The sequence below is a fragment of the Dermochelys coriacea genome, chromosome 5 (genome assembly GCF_009764565.3).
Source record: "Dermochelys coriacea isolate rDerCor1 chromosome 5, rDerCor1.pri.v4, whole genome shotgun sequence".
Classification (NCBI taxonomy): Eukaryota; Metazoa; Chordata; order Testudines; family Dermochelyidae; genus Dermochelys; species Dermochelys coriacea.
In genome coordinates this window covers 90,602,550-90,628,158 of record NC_050072.1, presented here as the reverse complement: position 1 = coordinate 90,628,158, position 25,609 = coordinate 90,602,550, and the positions used below count along the sequence as shown (strand labels likewise).

General features: G+C 44.5%; 1 protein-coding gene across 3 annotated transcripts in view; it reads left to right on the top strand.

Moving 5' to 3' along the window:
• Positions 1 to 25,609, top strand: part of LOC119856417 (aminopeptidase O (putative)) — a 372,700-nt gene that overhangs the window by 218,802 nt on the left and 128,289 nt on the right. For all 3 annotated transcript variants that reach the window (XM_043515026.1, XM_043515028.1, XM_043515027.1), the window contains one exon: positions 14,888 to 14,948. In XM_043515026.1, coding sequence (XP_043370961.1) covers positions 14,888 to 14,948 — 61 coding nt within the window. The remainder of the gene's footprint in view (positions 1 to 14,887; positions 14,949 to 25,609) is intronic.

The following is a 25,609-nucleotide window of genomic DNA, read 5'->3' as shown; positions in this document are numbered from 1 at the left end:
CCAGGCCTCTCATCAATTTTGTTTGCATTTTCTGTATTACCAATTTTAATATATCTTTTTTGAGATGAGGTGAACTGCATGCAGTATTCAAGGATGGGCATACCATGGATTTAAATAGTGGCATTATGTTTTTTTCTGTTTTATTATCTATTCCTTTCCTGGTGGTTCCTAACCTTCTGCTAGCTTTTTTGACTCCATTGCACATTGAGTGGATGTTATCAGAGAAATGTCCATGATGAGTTTCTTAAGTGATAACAAGTAATTTAGACCCCATCATTTTGTATGTATAACAGGGATTACTTTGCATTTATCAACTTTGAATTTCATCTGCCATTTTGTTGCCTAATCACCAACTTTAATGAGATCCCTTTGTAACTCTTCGCAGTCAGCTTTGGGCTTAACTATTTTAAGTAATTTTGTATTGTTTGCAAACTTTGCTGCCTCACTTCTTACCTCTTTTCCTAGATAATTTATAAATATGTTGTACAGTACAGGTTCCAGTATAATTTTTGGGAGAACCTGCTATTTACCTCTTAGTTGTGAAAATTGACTATTTATTCTTACCCTCTGTTGCCTATCTTTTAAACAAAAAGAAAAGGAGCACTTGTGGCACCTTAGAGACTAACAAATTTATTTGAGCATAAGCTTTTGAGAGTTACAGCTCACTTCATCGGATGCTTTTAACCACTTACTGATCCATGAGATGATCTTCCCACTTATCACATGACTGCTTACTTTGCTTAAGAACCTTTGGTGAGGGACCTTGTCAGAGGCTTTCTGAAAGTCCAAGTACAAGTGGATCACCTTTGTCCACTTGCTTGTTGGCACTCTCAAAGAATTCTAGTAGATTGGTGAGGCCAATCTACAAAGGCCATGTCAATTCTTCCCCAACGTATCGTGTTTATCTAGTATGTTATCATTCTGTGCTATATTATAGTTTCAATTTCCCTGAGACTGAAGTTAGGCTTATTAGCCTAAAGAAAAGGAGTACTTGTGGCACCTTAGAGACTAACAAATTTATTAGAGCATAAGCTTTCGTGAGCTACAGCTCACTTCATCGGATGCATTTGGTGGAAAAAACAGAGGAGAGATTTATATACACACACACAGAGAACATGAAACAATGGGTTTATCATACACACTGTAAGGAGAGTGATCACTTAAGATAAGCCACCACCAGCAGCGGGGGGGGGGGGGAAAGGAGGAAAACCTTTCATGGTGACAAGCAAGGTAGGCTAATTCCAGCAGTTAACAAGAATATCAGAGGAACAGTGGGGGGTGGGGTGGGAGGGAGAAATACCATGGGGAAATAGTTTTACTTTGTGTAATGACTCATCCATTCCCAGTCTCTATTCAAGCCTAAGTTAATTGTATCCAGTTTGCAAATTAATTCCAATTCAGCAGTCTCTCGTTGGAGTCTGTTTTTGAAGCTTTTTTGTTGAAGTATAGCCACTCTTAGGTCTGTGATCGAGTGACCAGAGAGATTGAAGTGTTCTCCAACTGGTTTTTGAATGTTATAATTCTTGACGTCTGATTTGTGTCCATTCATTCTTTTACGTAGAGACTGTCCAGTTTGACCAACGTATATGGTAGAGGGGCATTGTTGGCACATGATGGCATATATCACATTGGTAGATGCGCAGGTGAACGAGCCTCTGATAATGTGGCTGATGTGATTAGGCCCTATGATGGTATCCCCTGAATAGATATGTGGACAGAGTTGGCAACGGGCTTTGTTGCAAGGATAGGTTCCTGGGTTAGTGGTTCTGTTGTGTGGTGTGTGGTTGCTGGTGAGTATTTGCTTCAGATTGGGGGGCTGTCTGTAAGCCAGGACTGGTCTGTCTCCCAAGATCTGTGAGAGTGATGGCTCGTCCTTCAGGATAGGTTGTAGATCCTTGATGATGCGTTGGAGAGGTTTTAGTTGGGGGCTGAAGGTGATGGCTAGTGGCGTTCTGTTGTTTTCTTTGTTGGGCCTGTCCTGTAGTAGGTGACTTCTGGGTACTCTTCTGGCTCTGTCAATCTGTTTCTTCACTTCAGCAGGTGGGTATTGTAGTTGTAGGAATGCATGATAGAGATCTTGTAGGTGTTTGTCTCTGTCTGAGGGGTTGGAGCAAATGCGGTTATATCGTAGCGCTTGGCTGTAGACAATAGATCGAGTGGTATGATCTGGATGAAAGCTAGAGGCATGTAGGTAGGAATAGCGGTCAGTAGGTTTCCGATATAGGATGGTGTTTATGTGACCATCGCTTATTAGCACCGTAGTGTCCAGGAAGTGGATCTCTTGTGTGGACTGGTCCAGGCTGAGGTTGATGGTGGGATGGAAATTGTTGAAATCATGGTGGAATTCCTCAAGAGCTTCTTTTCCATGGGTCCAGATGATGAAGATCTCATCAATGTAGCACAAGTAGAGTAGGGGCATTAGGGGACGAGAGCTGAGGAAGCGTTGTTCTAAGTCAGCCATAAAAATGTTGGCATACTGTGGGGCCATGCGGGTACCCATCGCAGTGCCGCTGATTTGAAGGTATACATTGTCCCCAAATGTGAAATAGTTATGGGTGAGGACAAAGTCACAAAGTTCAGCCACCAGGTTAGCCGTGACAGTATCGGGGATACTGTTCCTGACGGCTTGTAGTCCATCTTTGTGTGGAATGTTGGTGTAGAGGGCTTCTACATCCATAGTGGCTAGGATGGTGTTTTTAGGAAGATCACCAATGGACTGTAGTTTCCTCAGGAAGTCAGTGGTGTCTCGAAGATAGCTGGGAGTGCTGGTAACGAAGGGCCTGAGGAGGGAGTCTACATAGCCAGACAATCCTGCTGTCAGGGTGCCAATGCCTGAGATGATGGGGCGTCCAGGATTTCCAGGTTTATGGATCTTGGGTAGCAGATAGAATACCCCAGGTCGGGGCTCCAGGGGTGTGTCTGTGCGGATTTGTTCTTGTGCTTTTTCAGGGAGTTTCTTGAGCAAATGCTGTAGTTTCTTTTGGTAACTCTCAGTGGGATCAGAGGGTAATGGCTTGTAGAAAGTGGTGTTGGAGAGCTGCCTAGTAGCCTCTTGTTTATACTCCGACCTATTCATGATGACGACAGCACCTCCTTTGTCAGCCTTTTTGATTATGATGTCAGAGTTGTTTCTGAGGTTGTGGATGGCACTGTGTTCTGCATGGCTGAGGTTATGGGGTAAGCGATGCTGCTTTTCCACAATTTCAGCTCGTGCACGTCGGCGGAAGCAGTCTATGTAGAAATCCAGGCTGCTGTTTCGACCTTCAGGAGGAGTCCACCCAGAATCCTTCTTTTTGTAGTGTTGGCAGGAAGGTCTCTGTGGGTTAATATGTTCGTCAGAGGTGTGTTGGAAATATTCCTTGAGTCTGAGACGTCGACAGATTGACAGAGCCAGAAGAGTACCCAGAAGTCACCTACTACAGGACAGGCCCAACAAAGAAAACAACAGAACGCCACTAGCCATCACCTTCAGCCCCCAACTAAAACCTCTCCAACGCATCATCAAGGATCTACAACCTATCCTGAAGGACGAGCCATCACTCTCACATATCTTGGGAGACAGACCAGTCCTTGCTTACAGACAGCCCCCCAATCTGAAGCAAATACTCACCAGCAACCACACACCACACAACAGAACCACTAACCCAGGAACCTATCCTTGCAACAAAGCCCGTTGCCATCTCTGTCCACATATCTATTCAGGGGATACCATCATAGGGCCTAATCACATCAGCCACACTATCAGAGGCTCGTTCACCTGCGCATCTACCAATGTGATATATGCCATCATGTGCCAGCAATGCCCCTCTGCCATGTACATTGGCCAAACTGGACAGTCTCTACGTAAAAGATGAATGGACACAAATCAGACGTCAAGAATTATAACATTCAAAAACCAGTTGGAGAACACTTCAATCTCTCTGGTCACTTGATCACAGACCTAAGAGTGGCTATACTTCAACAAAAAAGCTTCAAAACCAGACTCCAACGAGAGACTGCTGAATTGGAATTAATTTGCAAACTGGATACAATTAACTTAGGCTTGAATAGAAACTGGGAATGGATGAGTCATTACACAAAGTAAAACTATTTCCCCATGGTATTTCTCCCTCCCACCCCACCCCCCACTGTTCCTCTGATATTCTTGTTAACTGCTGGAATTAGCCTACCTTGCTTGTCACCATGAAAGGTTTTCCTCCTCCCCCCCCCGCTGTTGGTGATGGCTTATCTTAAGTGATCACTCTCCTTACAGTGTGTATGATAAACCCATTGTTTCATGTTCTCTGTGTGTGTGTATATAAATCTCTCCTCTGTTTTTTCCACCAAATGCATCCGATGAAGTGAGCTGTAGCTCACGAAAGCTTATGCTCTAATAAATTTGTTAGTCTCTAAGGTGCCACAAGTACTCCTTTTCTTTTTGCGAATACAGACTAACACGGCTGCTACTCTGAAACCGCTTATTAGCCTGTAATTGCTTGGATCACCTCTGGAGCCTTTTTTGAAAATTGATGTTACATTAGCTACCCTCCAGTCATCTGGTACAGAGGTTGATTTAAGCAGTGGGTTACATACTACAGTTAGTAGTTCTGCAATTTCACATTTGAGTTTCTTCAGAACTCTTGGGTGAATACCATCTAGTCCTGGTGACTTTTATTACTATTTAATTTATCACTGTGTTCCACAACCACCTCTATTGTCACCTCAAATAGGGAAAATTCCTCAGATTTGTCATCTGAAAAAAATGGCTGAGGTGAGGGGATTTCCCCCACATCTTTTGCAATGATGACTGAGGCAAAGAATTCATTTAGCTTCTCTGCAGTGGTCTTCACTTCCTTCCCTGAGTGTTTGACAGATTTCATGCTTCTGATATATGTAAAAAAAAATTTGCTGTTTTTTTTTTTTTTGTCTTTAGCTAGTTGCTCTTAAAATTCTTTCTTGGTCTGTCTTATTGTACTTTTACACTTGACTTGCCAGAGTTTATGCGCCTTTCTATTTTCCTCACTTGGATTTTATTTCCAGTTTTTAAATTATGCCTTTTTGCCTCTAACTGCCTTTTTTATTATGCTTTTTAGCCACAGTGGTGTTTTACTGGGTTTTTTTATTTGGGGTATACATTTAGTTTAATCTATTATGGTGTTTTGAAATAGTCTCCATGCAGCTCACAGGTATTTCACCCTTGTGAAGTGTATCTTTTAATTTCCATTTAACTAGCTTCCTCATTTTTGTGTTCGTCCTCGGTTTGAACTTAAATGCTACTGTGATGGGTTTCTTTAGCATTTTTTCCCCCTACAAGGATGTTAAATTTAATTACATTAAATTTAAATTAAATTTAATTTAATTACATTATGGTTGCTATGACTGTGTGGCTCTGCTATATTCACCTCTTGGACCAGACCTTATGCTCAGTATAAGACTAAATCAAGATTGCCTCACCCTTGTGGGTTCCAGGACAAGCAGTCTGATAACTTTTCTGTGTCTTAGTTTCCCTAACTGGGTGTAACAATATGTATCCATGTCATAGAAATGTGGAGAAAATTAATGGCCTCTGCGCCTCTCCAGGAACAGTCTGCACCTCCTTCTTGCCACCCAGCCCACTGTTGAGGTGGTGAATCTACCCTCGCTCCCCCAGGAAGAAGCATGCTGGATGCCTGGCACAACATCATTCATGAGCACCCGAAATCGCTCGCTGGGGAACTCCCCAGCCCAGCATGCAAGAGGGGAACGATAAGCCCAGTTCAGTCCCTCTAGCCCAGCCTATGTTAGGCCCCCAAACTCCATCCAGGAGATGTCCCAGTTTTCACCATTCTCCCCTTTTATCAGGGGAAGGAGAAGGGCAAGGGCAAGAAGACATGTCCACAGGCAGTAACGTTTGCCCTCTTCTCGGGAAATTTGACCAAGTTTTTTCTTCATTTTCTCTTTTTACAAAACATTTTAGCTCTGTGTTCAATGTATGTCTGTAAATAAAATTCACTATTCACTTCACTGGCATAGTCAATGTGATATTTCCCACATGTTTGGGATGGGTCAGCAGGATTCACAGCATGCCTGTGATTTCTGTAAATGTGTGGTGTCAAAGAAATGCATTGAATCCTGTCCTTTCCATCCTTTCTGTGAATCTGTGAATTTCCTAGTGTGAAACAAACAAAACAAACATACAAAAAAAACCCAAAAAACAAATCAGGCTTCATGAACTAAGCTGTGAAATAACTGTTGCTGCCCAAAGCACCAGAATGCTTTGTTAATTACTTAATTGACAATACAGAGAAAGGGAACAAAAGGAAATTAACAGTGAAGATACTTAACATTGAATGATGGCTTTCCTGATCTACTCCTTCCCTACTCCAACCAAAGGGTCACCACTTGCAAAGGGAGTACTAATGCATAGCAGCTAAGTGCTGTGAGCAATGGTGTGAGAAAACATTGTGAAGAAAGTATGTGTGAAGGCCCTCTGAAAATCTTACAGAATTGTTGTTACATTACTTTAACAATGCTTAAGTGCTGTCCATAAAGAACCCTGAACAGGTTAACATATAAAAAAATTTGCTCAGTGATATCAGTAAAGTGCATATACTCACAGTCATTGCAGTACAAAACCATGGCCAAAGGTGTTAACTCTGAGGGCCCTCACTCAAATGTCTTCTTTCAGTTCGGGCATGTCTACACTGGCAAAGTTACAGTGCCACTCAGAGAGCGCTGAAGGAAAACCACTGTTGTGTGTTCACACTGACAGTTGGCTGCGCAATAGCATGTTCACACTTGCGATGCTATTCGGAGCGGTGCACTCTGGGCAGCTATCCCACAGAGTACCTCTTTTTCTTTTGCCACTAAGACATGTGGGAAGGCGGAAGGAGTCCGGGGTATCCTGGGTCATGTCCCAGTATCCCGTGATGCATTGATTCGCATCCTAGCAATCCCTGTGCTTCCTTCCACATTTAGCTCCATCTTTCAACTGTTTGTGTACTGCACGCCCTGCCTCTTCCTGCCTGCTGTTGACAAGAATGCTGCTCACACTGACCAATGCGTCATGAGTGGCAATGGAGTTATTCCTTAAACTACAAAGGCAAGAGGCGTACAACATTGATCTCACCACATGTAGTAGCTATGACACGAGATTACTTGGGCATTCACAGAGGTGCTGACCACAGTGGAACATCGCTTTTGGGCTTGGGAAACAAGCACTGAGTGGTGGGATCACATTGTGATGAATGTCTGGAATGACGTGCAGTGGCTGCAGAACTTTTGCATGAGGAAAGCCACATTCATGGGACTGTGTGATGAGCTCGTACCAACTCTGCGGCACAAGGACATGAGAATGAGAGCTGGAGGTTGCTGGAGAAGCGTGTGGCGATTGTGATCCTGCGAGACCCCCCTTACCCCTTAATGCCGTGGCTCATGAAGCCATACACGGGCAACTTGACAGCGGCAAGGAGCAGTTCAACAGCAAGCTGAGCAAGTGCAGAATGACTGTGGAGTATGCATTCGGCCGTTTAAAAGCCCGCTGGCGATGCCTGTATGGGAAGCTGGACATGGCTGATGACAGTATTCCTATTCTTATAGCCATGCGCTCTACACTCCATAATATTTGTGAAGGGAAGGGTGAAAGCTTCACTCAGGGCTGGACTGCAGAGGCTCAGTGCCTGGAGGCTGAGTTTGAACAGCTGGAGACCAGGGCTATTAGAGGGGCACAGTGCGGGGCCATAAGGATCAGGATGCTTTGAGGCAGCAATTTGAAGCTGAAAGCCACTAATAATTGTTGCTATGATCGGGATTGCAGTGCTTGTAATGCTAGGAGGTGAATGGTGCATGTGATGCAAGAAGGGGCCTTAACATAATTTTATGTTGCTTTGCAGTGCTCTTTTGCTTTCACTTAATAGAATAAAGAATAAACACAATTATTTTATTGAAAGACAACAACCAGAGGAGAGAGTCAAATGAAAAAATTCATCATCAGGGATGGGGAGGGGGGAATGGAAGGTCTCAAGAGGAGGAGGGGTCCTGGGATGACTACAGATTTGTGTATGTCCAGGGATCATACCCAACCTTCTCCTTTGGAGTACGAAGCAGCGGGTGCTGTACTTCAGCAGGGCCAAACTGAAGATGGATGTGTGTTGAGTGCAGTGAGTAGTGGGAGTCCACACTGCTGGACTGTGAGGAGTGGAATGCTACGGGTAGAGAGTGGAGCCAAGAGGTTGATAAGAGTGTGTTGGCAGTGTGTGGGGGAGCGCATGGGAAAGAGTTTTGTGACAGCGGCTGCAGGGGAGGGCGGGCATGGAGCTGCTTGGTTTGAAGAGCTTGTATCGCCTGGAGCGTGTCCCCTTGGTGCTCCATAACATTTAAGAGCTGCTCTGTGGCTTCTTTCTGGTGTGCCGAATTCTGCTTTCGGTACCTCTTCTTGCTGTCCCGCCACTCCTTCAGTTCCTTTTTCTCGGTGGCGCAGTGCATCATAACATCACGCATAAAGTCTTCCTTAGTTCTTCTTGGACGCTTTCTAATTCTTCGCAACCATTCTGCCACTGAGGGACAAAGAGGGAGGCTGTGCTCCCAAGGTCATCTCTGTGAAGTTTAAATGCAACGTTTTACAGAAGCCGTATTGTTTGCAACACAGACAACACTGTTTCAGTGCTTTAAAACACAGCCAGTACTCACACTCCTATCACTAACTGGGTGACCCCAGGCAAGCACACATAAGCCACAAGATCCCCAAAATGGTGAGTAGCCACAGGGACAGGGTAAATCACTGTTCCCAGACCCTGCTGTACACTGGGTACATGGCTCTTGGGCACTTGGGCAGAGCCAGCACTGTAGGGGTGGCCTGATAATCATTCCTGTCCCCACACTTTCAACAGGAGGTGATCACTATGGAAGATATCTCACTGCTGAGGGTGAGCAGGGAATCAAGAAAGGGTCTTCTCCAAGCCTGCGGCTTCCATCCTGGCCCCTATGCGGCTAGCCTGTGTGCAGCTATGGTGTCCCCCTTCCCCCACTCCCCCCATGAAGGTACAGTGGCGTGGGAAAGTTACCATTAATGGGGCAAGAAAAAAAGCAGCTCTGCTGAGGAACCTGCTGGAGCTTAGGGTATCTATAGTACCTTATAGTATCTCAACAAGAGTTTCCTGCAGCTCTCTGAGGGAGATTCCTGTGAAGTAAGAGAATGTATCAACAGCCTGTTCTGCTGCTCAAACTAGTCATGAGGTGGGAGACAAGCCTGCTTTCTGCAACCCTCCTGCCCCCAACAACTCACTTCAGCAATTCCCAAAATCAGATCCACTTACCAGGGGCCTCCTCTCTTGTTTGCGCTTTGCCAAGCTCCGCCTGCTGTAACTGGTTAGGCTCCTCCGGGGTAGAAAAGAGCTCCTGACTGCATGCATCTCTGGCTTCCGAGTCATCCTCTGCCTCTGGTTCCCCTCCCCCTCTTCATCCAAGATTTCCTCCTTCTGGCTCGGTCCACTCTCGACTGGCAACAAAGCCAACGGAGTATCCACAGGGGACTTATTCCAAAGACAAGCTGTCCATCACATGGCATGGAAAAACCTCAGAATTCTGTCCAAAGGCATGTCCCTGCATATCTTGCTGAGTCACAAGGCGTGTCTGCCTTCTCTCAATGGGTCAGTTGTATAGATGATGGCTCTTAATGGGCCATCAAGCAGGCTAGGCAGAGCTGACACCAACTTGTCTGGGGTGTCACTGAGAAGCATAGCATAAGTTTGAAATACAGACAGTATAGAGTCAATATTCATAACTTTAACTACAAAAAATGATACACACATATAGATAGCATAATCATAAACAGCAAACCATAACCTTGTCTTAGACACCTCATTTGACCCCCTTTTATATAAGATTTGGTGCCACTACAGGACCTTGGTTGCAACAATGATCTATATGGTCCCAGTTCAAGTCAATATCATCACAGTAGGTATCATAATTCCTTCGGCTGGAGCACAGCTGGGACTGGACAGCCTCCTCTTCCCAAATGCTGATGAGGTCCAGCAACTCGGCAGAGCTCCAAGCAGGGGATTGCCTGGTGCGTGGAGCAGGCATGGCAACCTGGAAAGATGCGCTGAGACCAGCGCACGCATCACTGAGCAAACAGGAAGGCGACTTTCAAATTTTCAAAGGAATCTATGGGGTGAGGCTGAAGGTTGGTTACCTGAGGGCTGGGCAGTAGAGTTCAAACCGATGGCGAGAGAGGTGAGAACAGGCATTGTGGGACACTTCCCCGTAGCCAATCACAGTGCTGTAATCCCCACGGTGTCTACACTGACAGCGCAGCAATGTAGCCACAGTGCAGAAAGCTCTATGCCTCTTGTCGGGGTGGTTTTTTTAGCACGCTGTGTCTGCACAGTTTCTACGCACTAAGCGGCTTGGCAGTGTGTACACCTCAGGAGTTACAGCACTCAAAGCTGCTTTACTGCACACAAACTTGCCAGTGTAGGTGGGGCCTAAGGCTCTGTCTACACTATGCACCTTTTAGTGACACAGCTGTGCTGCTACAGCCATGCTGCTAAAATGTGCACAGAGAAGCCACTCCTTTTTGGCAGGAAAGAGCTCTCTCACCGAAAAAAAATAATTCCACCCCCAATGAGAAGCGGTAGCTTTGTCAGCAGGAGAGCTTTCCCGCTGACAAAGCGCGGTTGACACCAGTGGTTTTGATCAGTAAAACTTCTGTAGTTCATGTGTGTGTTTTTTTCACACCCCTGAATAACAAAAGTTTGACCGACGAAAGTCCTTTAGACTTAGTAGCTTTAGACCAGGTGTGGGGACCAACCTCTGTTGATGAGAGAGACAAGATTTCGAGCTATATAGAGCTCTTCCTCAAGTTTATGAAAAAGAACGAGGAGTACTTGTGACACCTTAGAGACTAACAAATTTATTTGAGCATAAGCTTTCGTGGGCTAAAGCTCACTTCATCAGATGCATGCAGTGGAAAATACGCTAGGAAAATATATATACAAACAGAGAACATGAAAAAAAGGGGGTGGCCATACCAACTCTAACAAGAGTAATCGATTAAGGTGGGCTATTATCAGCAGGAGAAAAAAATGTTTGTAGTGATAATCAGGATGGCTCATTTCAAACAGCTGACAAGAAGGTGTGAGTAACAATAGGGGAAAAATTAGCATGGGGAAATAGTTTTTAGTTTGTGTAATAGTTTGGGACTTATCCACTCCCAGTCTTTATTCAAACCTAATTTAATGGTGTCCAGTTTGCAAATTCATTCCAATTCTGCAGTTTCTCATTGGAGTCTGTTTTTGAAGTTTTTTTGTTGAATAATTGTGACTTTTAGGTCAGTAATTGAGTGACCAGGGCGGTTGTAGTGTTCTCCGACTGGTTTTTGAATGTTATAATTCTTGACATCTGATTTGTGTCCATTTATTCTTTTGTGAAGAGACTGTCTGGTTTGGCCAACATACTTGGCAGAGGGCCATTGCTGGCACATGATGGCATACATCACAATGGTAGATGTGCAGGTGAATGAGCCCCTGATGGCATGGCTAATGTGATTAGGTCCTATGATGGTGTCACTAGAATAAATATGTGGACAGAGTTGGCATCGGGCTTTGTTGCAAGGATAGGTTTCTGGGTTAGTGTTTTTGTTGTGTGGTGTGTGGTTGCTGGTGAGTATTTGCTTCAGGTTGGGGGACTGTCTGTAAGTGAGGACTGGTCTGTCTCCCAAGATCTGTGACAGTGAGGGATCATTTTTCAGGATAGGTTGTAAATCTTTGATGATGCGCTGGAGAGGTTTTAGTTGGGGGCTGAAGGTGACAGCTAGTGGTGTTCTGTTATTTTCTTTGTTGGGCCTGTCCTGTAGTCGGTGACTTCTGGGTACTCTTCTGGCTCTGTCAAGCTGTTTCTTTACTTCAGCAGGTGGGTATTGTAGTTGTAAGAATGCTTGATAGAGATCTTGTAGGTGTTTGTCTCTGTCTGAGGGGTTGGAGCAAATGCAGTTGTATCTTAGAGCTTGGCTGTAGACAATGGATCGTGTGGTGTGGTCTGGATGAAAGCTGGAGGCATGTAGTTAAGTATAGCAGTCAGGAGTTTCCAGTATATGATTGTGTTTACGTGACAATTACTTATTAGCACTGTAGTGCTAATTTTTCCCCTACTGTTACTCACACCTTTTTGTCAACTGTTTGAAATGGGCCATCCTAATTATCACTACAAAAGTTTTTTTTTTTCCTGCTGATAATAGTCCACCTTAATCGAGTCTCGTTAGAGTTGATATGTCAACACCCATTTTTTCATGTTCTCTGTGTGTGTGTGTGTGTATCTTTCTACTGTATTTTCCACTGCATGCATCTGATAAGTGGGCTTTAGCCCATGAAAGCTTATGCTCAAAATAAATTTGTTAGACTCTAAGGTGCCACAAGTACTCCTCGTTCTTTTTGCTGATACAGACTAACACGGCTACTACTCTGAAGTTCAGGAAAGGCACTCAGAGTGTCACAGCTAAATACAAGATCAACAGATAGCACATATTTTTAAGGGACCATTCAAGGTGAATGTGTGCTAACTACTTATGCTACACTATCTGTTCACCTTGTATTTAGCTGCAAATGCACAAAGGTGCACTCCACTCTCATTCTGCAGCTATTCAGTCTGTAGTTTAATTCACTTTTTCTTGGGACAGTGATGTCAGGATATGGCTTCACGAGGGGCAGGTATGCAAAACTGTACATAACCACATCGCTTCTGGGAAATAAAGCCCTTCTTCTCCACTGTGGTACAATCCTGCCTCCTTAGTATCCTGGCATCATGAACTTTTTCTATGTGTTCAATGTTGGTGTTCATGAATCCATCCCTGTGATCTATTAAACCCTGAAGAACGAGTGAATACTAACCTTTGTGGATCACATGTTCACTGGTCCCTTTTGGTGGACAAAGTATTGGGATGTGTGTTTCATTGATGGTTCCGGCACAGTTCAGAAACCCCATCCGCTGAGATCCCACTATAATTTCAGAGACTTTGGTTATGGCAACTCCCCGTGGGTAGGTCACAGTACTGATAGTATGTCAAACCTGTACTATCATCACCCCAACAGTTGACTTCCCATCCAAGAACTGGTTTGCAACCTACAACGAAGTTGCCAGTTGTTGCCGTAGGCGCTGACTCCATGGGTGCTCTGGAGCTGGAGCATCCGGGGGAAAAATTGATGGGTGCTCTGCACACACTGGCAGCTCCCCGCCCCAGCTCACCTCCGCCTTCTCCCCTGAGCACGTCTCCCCCATTTCTCCTCTCAGTGCTTGCTACCGCAAAACAGCTGATTCGCGGCGTAACAAGCTGTGGGAGGGAGGAGGAGTAGAGGGAACATGGCACGCTCAGGGGAGGAGGCAGGGAGGGGATGAGTTGGGGCAGGAACTGTGGGGAAGGGGTTGGAATGGGAGCGGGGCAGGTGTGGAGGAGGGGCGGGGCGGGGGCGCGAGCACCCACTGGCGCCAGGAGAAGTTGGAGCCTGTGGTTGTTGCCAGCTTCCAAAGGGCAATAGCCACCCACTTTTGTACTTTCTGAAAATGAGTGGTCTGGAGCTGGAGGGTTGGTGCAAGATGCTCGCACAATTCTGTGAAGGTCTGCTTCCTCATTCAGATGTTCTGTAGCAAATGGTCTTCATCCCAGGTTTCCAAGATTATGTGGTCCCACCACACCATGCTAGTTCTCTAGGACTAGAAGCAGCACTCCCCACGTGGGCATACTGTTGTGATCCCAGCATTCAACATGTGTTCCATGATACCCCAGTGGATTTTTATTTACCCTTTTGATCAGCCATCTTAGGCATCTAAAATTTTTCTGGGCCCATTCTATCCAGCATCTGGTACTGGACTGCATGAACATTTGTCCTGCAAGCTGAAGCAGAATCATACCATCAGGGATTTGCTCCATGTCTTCAGTGAAGTTTGGCAGAAGGGAGAGATGATCAGAAGTTGCCGTCGACAAATGTGGCATACAGTACCAGCTACATGTAGCAAGGCAGTTCCCAGAGTGTCTCCTGTGACAGAAAGGACTGTGGGATATTTTCCTTGAAATAGTAGCACTACCATCACATATTGTGGGTGTGAGTATATGCCTGTGCACAGTGTACAACTATGACTAGCATAGCATATGTGGATGCTCAGTGTGGGTACCGGGGTACATGTGCTAGCAATATATGGACAAGTATCCAGGGAAGCATGCAAGTGTACATGTAACTTAGGATGCAAATTTAGGACCTCATCATACAAACACTTATGTACGTGAATAACTCAGTCCCACTGAGTTCAAATGTGACAGATTGTTTCCTTTCTTAGCAGTTATGGTTTCAGAGTGCATTGTGAGTTTACCATAAATGTTATGAGGGAAAGAAGCAGGTGTAGAAAAGCTGACATCCAAATATATATACTTATCAACTTTAAGGAGGATTTAATCCAGCAGTACATTTTAAAGTCCATACATCTAAGGCAGTTCAGACTTCATGTCAGTTTTAACTCTGGTATTTTTTTCCTATCATTTTGATTGCTCCCTCAATAAAATACTGATTTTGACAATCTCCAGTTAATTTTGCTCCCTTCGTTTCTTTCTCAGAAAAGAGAAACAGAAAAGCCACACAAACAGAACCACGGAGCACCTGCTCATGCTTATGTGTTTCGTAAATGCAGCTCAGCTTCTTGTACTTTTTCTGTCAGCTTTCATAATCACTGAATTAATCATTTTAGTTTGAAAAACATAGAATCAAATCTGTCTTAATTTGCAAGTGTCATCTCTGGTAATGTTAATTAAAAAAAGAACAAGAACTGGGTTATAAACTACTACTTAGTCTACAAGGTTTTTATTCTATTTTTACATGTTTTTCTCTGGAAAATATACATATTTGTGTATGTATGTTCCATGAAAAAGTTTAATTTTATTTTAAAGGTACGGACTATCGGTTGAAAATATCACTGGGGCCTGGCTTGACACTTCTGGAATACCAAAGGTAAATGCAAAGTATCTTTTCTCAATAGATTTCAGACAATGACTATTTGTTCAAATCCCTGCCTCTACGATCGCAGGTATGACATAAAATAAATCTCTGTTTTGATGACATCGGCTCTGCATGCCTTTATACTGTACAGAATGGGACTCACCTTTTTGTTAGTTACAGTTTTATCCGTTGCAAATAAGCTGCCAAAAGGAAAATCTTTGAAACCTTATTTTATTGTTAAACATTCTGATCATTGGAAAGTGTGCTGTAAGGTATTGTAATGAGATGCACTACATATAAGGAACACTGTTTGCCTATGTCAATTTGTGAATTACTGCCACACTGTGACAGCCACACTGACAGCAGTAACATCAATAAATATGAAATTATCTGTACTTTGATATTTTATGAATGTTGAGCATTGATCACAGATCTTCCCAATCAGTTACATGAATTATATGTGTTATAGAGAAGTCCCACCTCTGTTCTAGTTAAGGTTGAGCATCACTTCTCTTGAAAGGTTGACTATTGTAAGTTCTCTAAAATCTGCACGATTATTCAGATTGAATTTGCTGTGCCTCTTGAGGGTGATTGGTTGTGTTAGTGGTCCAAATTTGTGGTCATTTGAGCCAGGATCTCCTGAGAGTCAGCTTAAAAAAACATTTTACAAAATCACCTGATTCTTCTAACTCTTTTTGTGCATACCTCAGGCTTAACCTCTGGTCTGATTCTTCCCAAACTGACCTCAGTTGCTTGGGATTTATCTAAACTAGTTCATGGTACCCACTGTCCCCTTGGGGAAGCAATATTGAAAAAGGTTTTAAGGGTAAAGTTTGTAACTCCAGGTCAGCACATGCCAAACTGAAGTGCCACAAATAGTGAAATGCGTGTGTACAGCACGATTAGGGCTCTGTGGAAGCCAGAAGGTTTGCAGGCGATGTGGTATCTCAGTAATTAGGTGGCTCAAGGTGACTATCACTGCTCTTTGAACATGAGCTGCACCCATGCACCATGAATTTGAGCTCTACCATTGGCAGCTTTGAGAGAACGTATTATGCATGTTCCCTGCCCTTTTCCCTGCATTCTGCAGGGGTGCATTTTGGAAGTTTTACCCTGAAACCAAAACATTTTAAAGTACTCTAAAATCCACATGCAGATTCTGATTTTACTTTAGAAGTATTGTCAAGGAAATAAGTATTAATTAAATAGAGGGAAGATGAAGGACTATAATAATCAATTAGGGTAATGTAATCATAACTCATACTCTTCACGGGTTTCCTGAACAATGGAACTGAGTGTGATCAAAAGAAAGCAAATTGTTGGCTCATTTGTTCAAGGTGTTTCTGATAGACAGGTCCCTTAACATGAGCTGCTCATAATATTTTCAGATTCTTATCACCTTTTTGGTCCTAACCTATGGAATATTGGGTGTAGTGGTGATTTTGGAGCAGTGGGGAGGGGGAGGAATGCGGGGATGCTAGAGCAGTGCAGGAGGTGAGAGGGTTGGGAAGATAGGGTGGTGGCTTTGCCTCTCTGCTAACCTTTATCCTTAGGGCTGTGTTCTGCCATAGCTACTGAGCTGCCAGCACACACCCTAAACAATTACTCTTATTAGTGCAAGAGATCATCTAAACACTGTTTTTGAAAATCCAGTTCAATAACCAGAGTTCTGATGAAGAAAAATGTAGTTTTGCTTTGGTTCCTCAATGATTAAGGATTTTTGCTCTCTAGGAACTCAGAAACATGGACACCAGAACTATAAGGAGGAAAAAGTGGGCACCTTCCCCTTCAGAAGGGAAGTGGAACCAACTGTGCCCTCTCCTCCTCCCTCTCTCCCCTACAAATAACCCCTACCCACACAGTTCCTCCCTGTTGCATCTCCACAAGGCTGAGGAATGGGGTTCGGGGGCTCCCCTTTCCTTCACTGCTCCCTGATCAGTGAAAGAACCCAGAACTCCCTCCCTTCCCCATGCTGACTTCAACAGTGGGGAAAGGGCTCCAGGCTCACCCTTCTCTTTGACTCAGCTGTTCCTAGGGGGAAAGGGTGGTTGCAGAGCAGCACAGGAGTATGTGGGGAAGAAAGGAAGGAAGGTCAGAGTTGCGCAGTGCGGAATCTAGGAAGGCTTCAGCTCTTCCCCCAAACTCTAGATCTCTATTACCCGCCCCCCCTGCATTTCTCTCCCTGTTTCATTATATGTTCCCACAGTGTTGAGACCGTGATGGGAGAAGTGATGAAGCAAGTTCGGGCATGGCCCCCGCCCCCTATCCAACCCCCCCTGCTTCTCGCCCCCTGATGGCCCCTGCCCCATCCACCCCTGCCGCGCTCTGTCCGTTGACCGCCCCCGGACTTCCTGCCCCATCCAACCTCCCCTCTCCTTCCTGACTGCCCCCTGGGACCCCTGCCCCATCCAACAACCCCTTCTCTCTGACCTTGCCAGAACCCACAGCCCCTAACTGCCCCATCCAGTCCCCCCGCCACTCCCTGTTACCTGACTGTTTCCAGAACCCCCGCCCCTGACTGCCCCCCACCACCCCCATCCAACCCCTCCTCTCCTTTCTGACTGCCCCCCCCCCGGGACTTGTGCTCCCATTCAACTCCCCTGTTCCCCGCCCTGACTGACCTGACCCCTATCCACATCTCTGGCCACCCCGCAAACTCCCCTGCCCTCTATCCAAACCCCCCCGTTCCCTGCCCCCTTACCGTGCTGCCTGGAGCACCGGTGGCTGGCGGCGCGGCTGCACCAGGACAGACAGCCGTGCCGTGCAGCACTGAGCACCAGGTCAGGCCGTGGCTCTACAGCTGTGCTGCCCTAGGAGCTCACAGCCCCGCTGCCCAGAGCATTGCACCAGCAGTGCAGTGAGCTGAGGCTGTGGGGGAGGGGAAACAGCAGGGGAGGGGCCAGGGGCGAGCCTCCTGGGCCAGGAGCTCAGGGGTCAGGCAGGACAGTCCCGCGGGCTGGATGTGGCCCACCGGCCATAGTTTGCCCACCTCTGTGCTAGATCCATTGCACAGGCATACAATGAAGACTCTGGGGTGGGGAATGGAATGGGGAAGTTAGGTGCCTGGTACTGTACGCAGCACTGAAATCATATTTGGGAGTTGAGAATATGCTCAGGGCATGCACCAAGTATACTGTGCTGAAACCAAGTGAGGAGTTGAGAACAGGCCTACTCAGTGCATGGTGTTTGGCCACAAGCACTGGAACCAAGGGAGTGGAGATCAGAACATCCAATGAGATGAGTGAATCAGCTCACACCTTTCAGAACTTGTTTTGAGGCTATATTCATCTCAACTGGGTATTCTTTTTTAGCTAAAAACATCTAATTGAGATGAATGGGCCACTTCTCACCTCGCTGATCTTCCTATACTGCTAAAAGTAAGCTGTAGCTGCAGACTTAGGGTATGTCTACACTACGAAATTAGATTGATTTTATAGAAGTCGCTTTTTAGAATTCGATTTTATACAGTCAATTGCATATGTCCACACTAAACTCATTAAGTTGGCGGAGTGCATCCTCACTACAGTGGCTAGCATCAACTTATGGAGCGGTGCACTGTGAGTAGCTATCCCACAGTTCCTGCAATCTGCACCGCCCATTGGTATTCTGGGTTAAGCTCCCAATGCCTGATGGGGCCAAAACATTGTCCTGGGTGGTTTTGGGTATATGTCATCAGTTGCCCCTCCTTCAGTGAAAGCAACAGCAGACAATCATTTTGCGCCTTTTTTCCTGTGTTACCCGTGCAGACGCCATACCATGGCAAGCATGGAGCCCGCTCAGCTCACCATGACTGCTGCTGTTGTGGGCAAGTCTACTGTGGGGGCTGCTGTGATCCAAGTAGCCAATGCAATCATTGATGTTCTGTTATCAAGGGTAGTGACTCTGGGAAATGTGCGGGCCTTTTTAGATTTTAGGTGCATCACATTCCTGTCCTTTGTCATTGGTGAAGAAGTTTTGCAGCCATACATTCCAGTCCGGTCGGTGCTGTAACACCCCATACCACTTCTGTGGTTGACACATGTAACAGCTCCAGGGCTCTTGCTCTTTTGCCTTGGCCGAGGTACCTTGCCCTACCAGGATCTCCAAGCATTCAACACAGAAGCACCTGCAGCAGCTGGTATTGCTTCACAGCAGCATCTCCTGTGTGCCTTCGCAGCAGACAGTGAAGTAGGACTGCTAGTCATCCTCGTCCATGGTGTATGGCTCCACCGCTTCCGCTGAAACTCTGCTTTCCTGCAACTCTGTAGCAGATAGTGCAGTAGGACCTGTAGCTGTCCTCGTTGGACATATAGCTTGGCTGGGGGTTCTGGGAACATCTTCCCTGCCCAGCTCCTAGCCACCTCCAGGGTATGGTGTACGGCTCCACCGCTTCTGCTGCAACTCTGCTCTCCTGGGAGCTGGAGGCTTCTGCCTCAGGCTGCTCTCCCAGCCGGCAGCACTGCACGGTCACACCTACCCCAGCCTACCCCTTGCTCCCATGGCTCATGAAGCCTGGACAGTAGTAAGGAGCAATTCAACCATAGGCTGAGCAAGTGCAGAATGATGGTAGAATGTGCCTTTGGACATTTAAAATCTCACTGGTGCTGTTGGTCAGACCTCAGTGCAACCAGCATTCCCATTGTTATTGCTGCTTGCTGTGTGCTCCATAATATCTGTGAGAGTAAGGGGGAGACATGGCAGGGTGGGAGATTGAGGTAAATCGCCTGGTGTCCGATTTTGAGCAGCCAGACACCAGGGCAATTAGAAGAGCACAGCAAGGTGCGCTGTGCATCAGAGAGGCTTTGAAAACCAGTTTCATGACTGGCCAGGCTTCGGTGTGACAGTTGTGTGTGTTTCTCCTTGATGCAAACCTGCCCACTTTGTTGATTTTAATTCTCTATAAGCCAACCACCCTCCCCCCTTTGAAATAAAGTAACTATTGTTTTGAAACCATGCATTCTTTCTTTATTAATTTAAAAAAAAATGAGATAATGGACAAGGTAGCCCGGGTTGGGTGGGGGAGGAGGGCAGGACAAGGTCACATTGCTTATTGTAGCCACATTAAAAATCAAACGGTTTGAATGACAGCCTTCTGTTGCTTGGGCCATCCTCTTGAGTGGAGTGGTTGGGTGCCCGGAGTTCCACCCCCCCCCGTGTTTTTGGGCGTCTGGGTGAGGAGGATATGGAACATGGGGAGCAGGGTAGGCAGTTATACAGTGGATGCAGCGGAGGTCTGTGCTCTTGTTGGCTTTCCTGCAGCTCCAACAGATGCTTCATCATGTCCGTTTGCTCCCCCCAACAGACGCTTCGTCATATCCGTTTGCTCCCCCATTAGCCTCAGCATCGCGTCCTGCCTCTGCTCTTCGCGCTCACTTAATTCTTTCCTGGCCTCTGCCACTGAATGCTTCCATGCATTAAGCTGTGCCCTATCAGCGAGGGAGGACAGCATGAGCTCGGAAAACATGTCATTGCGAGTGCGTTTTTTTCGCCTTCTAATCTGCGATAACCTCAGGGATGGAGATGATTCTATGCTCTACGATTCTGGGGGGATTGCATGGTCACCTGTGCTGCTGAGTTCGCCACGCTGACCAAACAGGAAATTAAATTCAAAAGTTCCTGGGGCTTTTCCTGTGTACCTGGCTAGTGCATCGGAGTTCAAAGTCCTGTCCAGAACGGTAACTACACTTCCCTAATTTAACAGTATCTCTTACAAAAAACAACGTATTTTTGATTTTGTGATTTTTTTTTTTAAACACCGAGGAACTTCACTGACAAAATACGTTAACACAGAGATAAAGTTGTCCAGGGAGTGCCTGGTGCCCTTCCAAAACATTAAGTCCAACTGCATTCAGACCTCTGAAAACCAGGAAATACACAGTTAAAATAAACATCATTTGCACAACACAATCTTAACTCTGCCCTCTTTGAGCAATGTCCCAACATGCCATTAACATGCACTCAGCCTTTTTAGATGCTGCAGAACATGAAGGGAACAGTGTACATGAGGACTGCAGGACAAATTCTTAACATCTTCTCTTCGCTAAGGCAAAGCTTGAGTTTAGGTCAGGAGTAGCAAGGTGGAGCTATCTACACTTGGCCTATGCTCATACTGAGTACTCCACGAAAATTGCTCCAGGCTTGCTAAATGGTACAGTCCCTTCACCAGGCTTCTGCTGATCCCTATGATAAGATTACTCCTGTCATCACTACTGATGCAACCTGCAGAACTCGGCACTGAAATGAGACATACTTGATGTTTCAAGGAACATGCGCATCTCTCCTCATATCATAGAATCGTAGGACAGGATGGGATCTCTAGAGGTCATCTAGTCCACTCCCCTGCATGTCCACTCATGGCAGGACTACATAACTAGAGCATCCCTGGCAGGTGTTTGTCTAATCTGCTCTTAAAAATCTCCAATGGATGGAGATTCCACAATGTCCCTAAGCAATTTATTCCAGTGCTTAACTACCCTGACAGTTGGGAAGTTTTTCCTAATGTCCAACCTAAACTAGCCTTTAAACCTGCAATTTAAGTACATTGCTGCTTCACTTGCCTCCTTGTAACAACCTTTATTGTACTTGAAAACTGTTATCATGTGTCCCCCCCATCGTCTCTTCTCCAGACTAAACAAACCCAATTGTTTCAATCTTCCCTCATACGTCATGTTTTCTAGACCTTTAATAATTGTTGTTATTTCTCCGGACTTCCTCCAGTTTGTTCACATCTTTCCTGAAACGTGGTGCCCTGAACCGGACATAATACTCCAGTTGAGGCCTAATCAGTGCATAGTTGATTGGAAGAATTACTTCTTGTGTCTTGCTTACAACACTCCTGCTAATACATCCCAGAATGAAGTTGACTCATATTTAGCCTGTGATCCACTATGACACCCAGATCCCTTTCCACAGTACTCCTTCTTAGGCAATCATTTTCCATTTTGTATGCGTGCAAGTGATTGTTCCTTGCTAAGTGGAGTACTTTGCATTTGTCCTTATTGACTTTCATCCTGTTTACTTCCGACCATTTCTCCAATTTGTCCATATCATTTTGAATTTTATTCCTGTCCTCCAAAGCTCTTGAAACCCCTCCTAGCTTGGTATATTCTGCAAGCTTTAAAAGTGTACTCAATGCTATTATCTAAATCATTGATGAAAATATTAAACAGAACCGGACCCAGAACTATCCCTGTGGGACCCTACTTGATATGCCCTTCCAGCTTGACTGTGAACCACTGATAACTACTCTCTGGGGAAACTTTCTAACCAGTTTATTTCTCTAGTTTGTTTATGAGACAGTATCAAAAGCCATACTAAAGTCAAGATATATCACATCTACCACTTCCCCCTAATCTACAAAACTTGTTACTCTGTCAAAGAAAGCTATTAAATTGGTATGACAGATTTGTTCTTGACAAATCCATGCTGCCCATTACTTATCACCTTATTCTATTATAGATGTTTGCAAATTAATTGTTTAATTATTTGCTCCATTATCTTTCTGGGTACTGAAGTTAGGCTGACTGGTCTGTAATTCTCTCGGTTTTCATTATTTCACTTTTTATAAATTGGCAGTATATTTGTCCTTTTTCAGTCCTCTGGCATCTCTCCCATTTTCCATGACTTTACAAAGATAAGGAGTACTTGTGGCACCTTAGAGACTAACAAATTTATTACAAAGATAATCACTAATGGCTCAGATATCTCCTTAGTCAGCTCCTTGAGTATTCTAGGATGTATTTCAGCAGGCCCTGATGACTTGAAGACATCTAACTTGTATAAGTAACTTTTAACTTGTTCTTTCCCTATTTCAGCCTCTGATCCTACCTCATTTTCAATGGCATTCACTATGTTAGACGTCCAGTCGCTACTAATCTTTTTGGTCATTTAGCACTTCTGCTATTACCACATTTTCTGTTATTGTTTTGTGACAGCTCTTCCAACCTGCTATAACTAATCCCTCTAACTTTCAGTACAACTCTGCCTAACGTAAACACAGCTGGAGAGCATGCAAATACATACTGGAATTCAAATCTGTCAAACACAATGTAAACAATGGCACATTCTCTTTGTTTCTTTGCGTCAATTTATGACAGTAGCTTTACTGAACCATTCCCAGTGGCTATTGCCAGTTCCATGGAGCAGAGTTAAGGTTGCATTGTGGAGGTGGCACATACCTTAAGTCTTCATTTCCGGGTTTTCAGAGCTGAACTCAATGTTCTGGAAGGGCAGGAGGCACCACCGGGCAAGTTTAAATCTGAATTAACAAAGTTTCTTGTCAGTGAATTTAGAGAGCATTATGTAGAAACTTTAGGCATGGTACCAAGCCAGTGTCTTTGCAGACTCTTCTGCAAAGTTTGCTGTAAAAGATTATGACTTGATTAGGAATAACAGTAGGCATATTTAGCTGAGTTTCGTATTCCACACAGCAAACAAGAAGGTTGCTCTTTAGAACAGTTATCCAGATGGATTTAGAACAGATGGAAGGAGAAAAAAGTGTTGTTAATTGTGTGCCATTGAGTCGGCACACCAATAATCAGCCACTAAATGGTTTGTGGAATTTTACTCTATGGTTTGTGGAATCAATCACTGTAAGGGATTGTTCTGAGTGTGACACCAAAAATTATGGAAAAAGGTGGGGAGTAAAATGAAGCAAAAGAAATCTATAATACTTTTGATTGGTGTGAAAACTGAGCTGCATATGTCTTCCTAACTATGATTAGTACTTCAGAATATCCAGCACTGCTAGCAAGTCATTTCAGTATCTGGTGCAAGAGTCTACATAGGCAAAACCTGTGGTAAAAATATTTACAAATCTAGCAGAGTCTAAATTACTATAGGTTGTCTTTAAAGACCAATCGACTGGGTGATAATGCTACTCCCCAATCGACTGGCTGACAATGCTACCAGACTGTCAGGCAGTATGTACTGCTGGAATGGGTATAGGCTCAGAGCAGTTTAATTCCTCCCATGAGCACTAAAGGGATCAAGAGGGAGTTTGTGACTCTCACCACCATGATGCACCAATTGCTCCCGATTCTGGCTACGTAATTATCTCACAGTCTGACCCATTCTGCTTTTAATTTTTATTTTGCCAACACAATATTAAAAACACTGAAATACAGTGTAATATTTTAAGTCATTCATAAACCTGATAATCTGAGAGCTCCCACAAAATTCTGAGTGCCCCAGTTCTAAGTTCCCACTGCACAAAACACAAAAAAGCCAGCAGTGTTGCTGATAATATTAAACAGATCATATTAGAGGGCTTGACATTACTCAGGATAAAACATATAATGCATCAGTAGATATTTATTTGGAGGAAACATAAATTGAGAATGACCAAATTATCAAAATATTATGGTCATACATAAAATCTAAAGCTGTATTGCAAATATGTGGAAAACTACTTTTCCAGCAACACCTGGCACAGCTTCCAACTTCTAGTAGTCCAGGGTTAGTTTTTGTCCTACTGCTTATTCTGAATTAGTAAAATGGCTCCTTCATCTTTCTTCCATGTGTTTATAATTTTTATCTAGTTGTTGCCTGTTTATTTTATTTTTATCTTTTGTTGGTTTCCATTCAGGAAACCCACATCAGCCACAGAATACAGAGAAGATTACAATAAAACTTCACTATCCCAGGTAGTTTACAGTATTATCCACTAAAATGGGTTTAAGATTTTTCCTCCAGGATTATCCTAGCATACAACCTGCAGGCACTTAATATTCTATGGAGTTTGTTATTACACATCCAAGAAGCACCTCCAGAGATTACTTTTTTTTTTCCTATTCAAAATCTTCATGCCAGTGTCCATCTTAAGAAACTCGGCTGGGTAGTTGTGCAAGTGGTGGAGAGGAATGAATACCAGGATGTGGATGTGCCCTACCAGGATATGGAGGTGTCTTCATGCCAGTGGAAGAATTAGCCTTTTGTATCCTTTACAATTCTCTACCATGAAGCAGAGGGCTGGAAATCTGTATAGTGGAAGCTTCTCTATTTCTGCCATTGGCCTACACCCAGCATGCTATCCCAAATCCTGCCCCTACACTCTTTGCACAGAACCACAGAGATTTGGCACTACATTCATGTAAAATATAACTAGCAAAACTTGAATACTAGTAAATCTCCATTAGTATTACACCCATAATAAAACCTGAAGAAAAGCTCTGTGTAAGCTCAAAAGCTTGTCGCTCTCGCTAACAGAAGTTGGTCCAATAAAATATATTACCTCAATGACCTTGTCTCACCCATAATAAAGTCATTCTGTGCTTCCTCCAATTTGTAACCACTAGTTTCTGATCTCACATGCACTTGTGTAAATCAAGTCTTATAACAGAGGATGTGTTGTAATGACTGGCCTATCCTTTCTGATGTGGAAGAATTCCACAGAACAGCATGACTATCTTCTGTCTACAAAACAACATAATAGAGTACATGTGATGAATGTACATATTTCTGCAGCACCCACTCATTTTCTGAATAATTTTTTCCAGAAACATACCATGGCTGTGTTAAATAAGGTCAAACGTACTGCGCTGTTGAATTTGCCACTTACCAGATCAAGCATCAGCAGTCTTCAGGATGTATTGAAGTTTCAGAAGTGAGTCACCACAGGATTGTAGCAGCTTTTCATCCTCTGCTAGGCTAATAATGACTTAACACCCGTAACTTTGGTCAATGAGTTAAGCTGA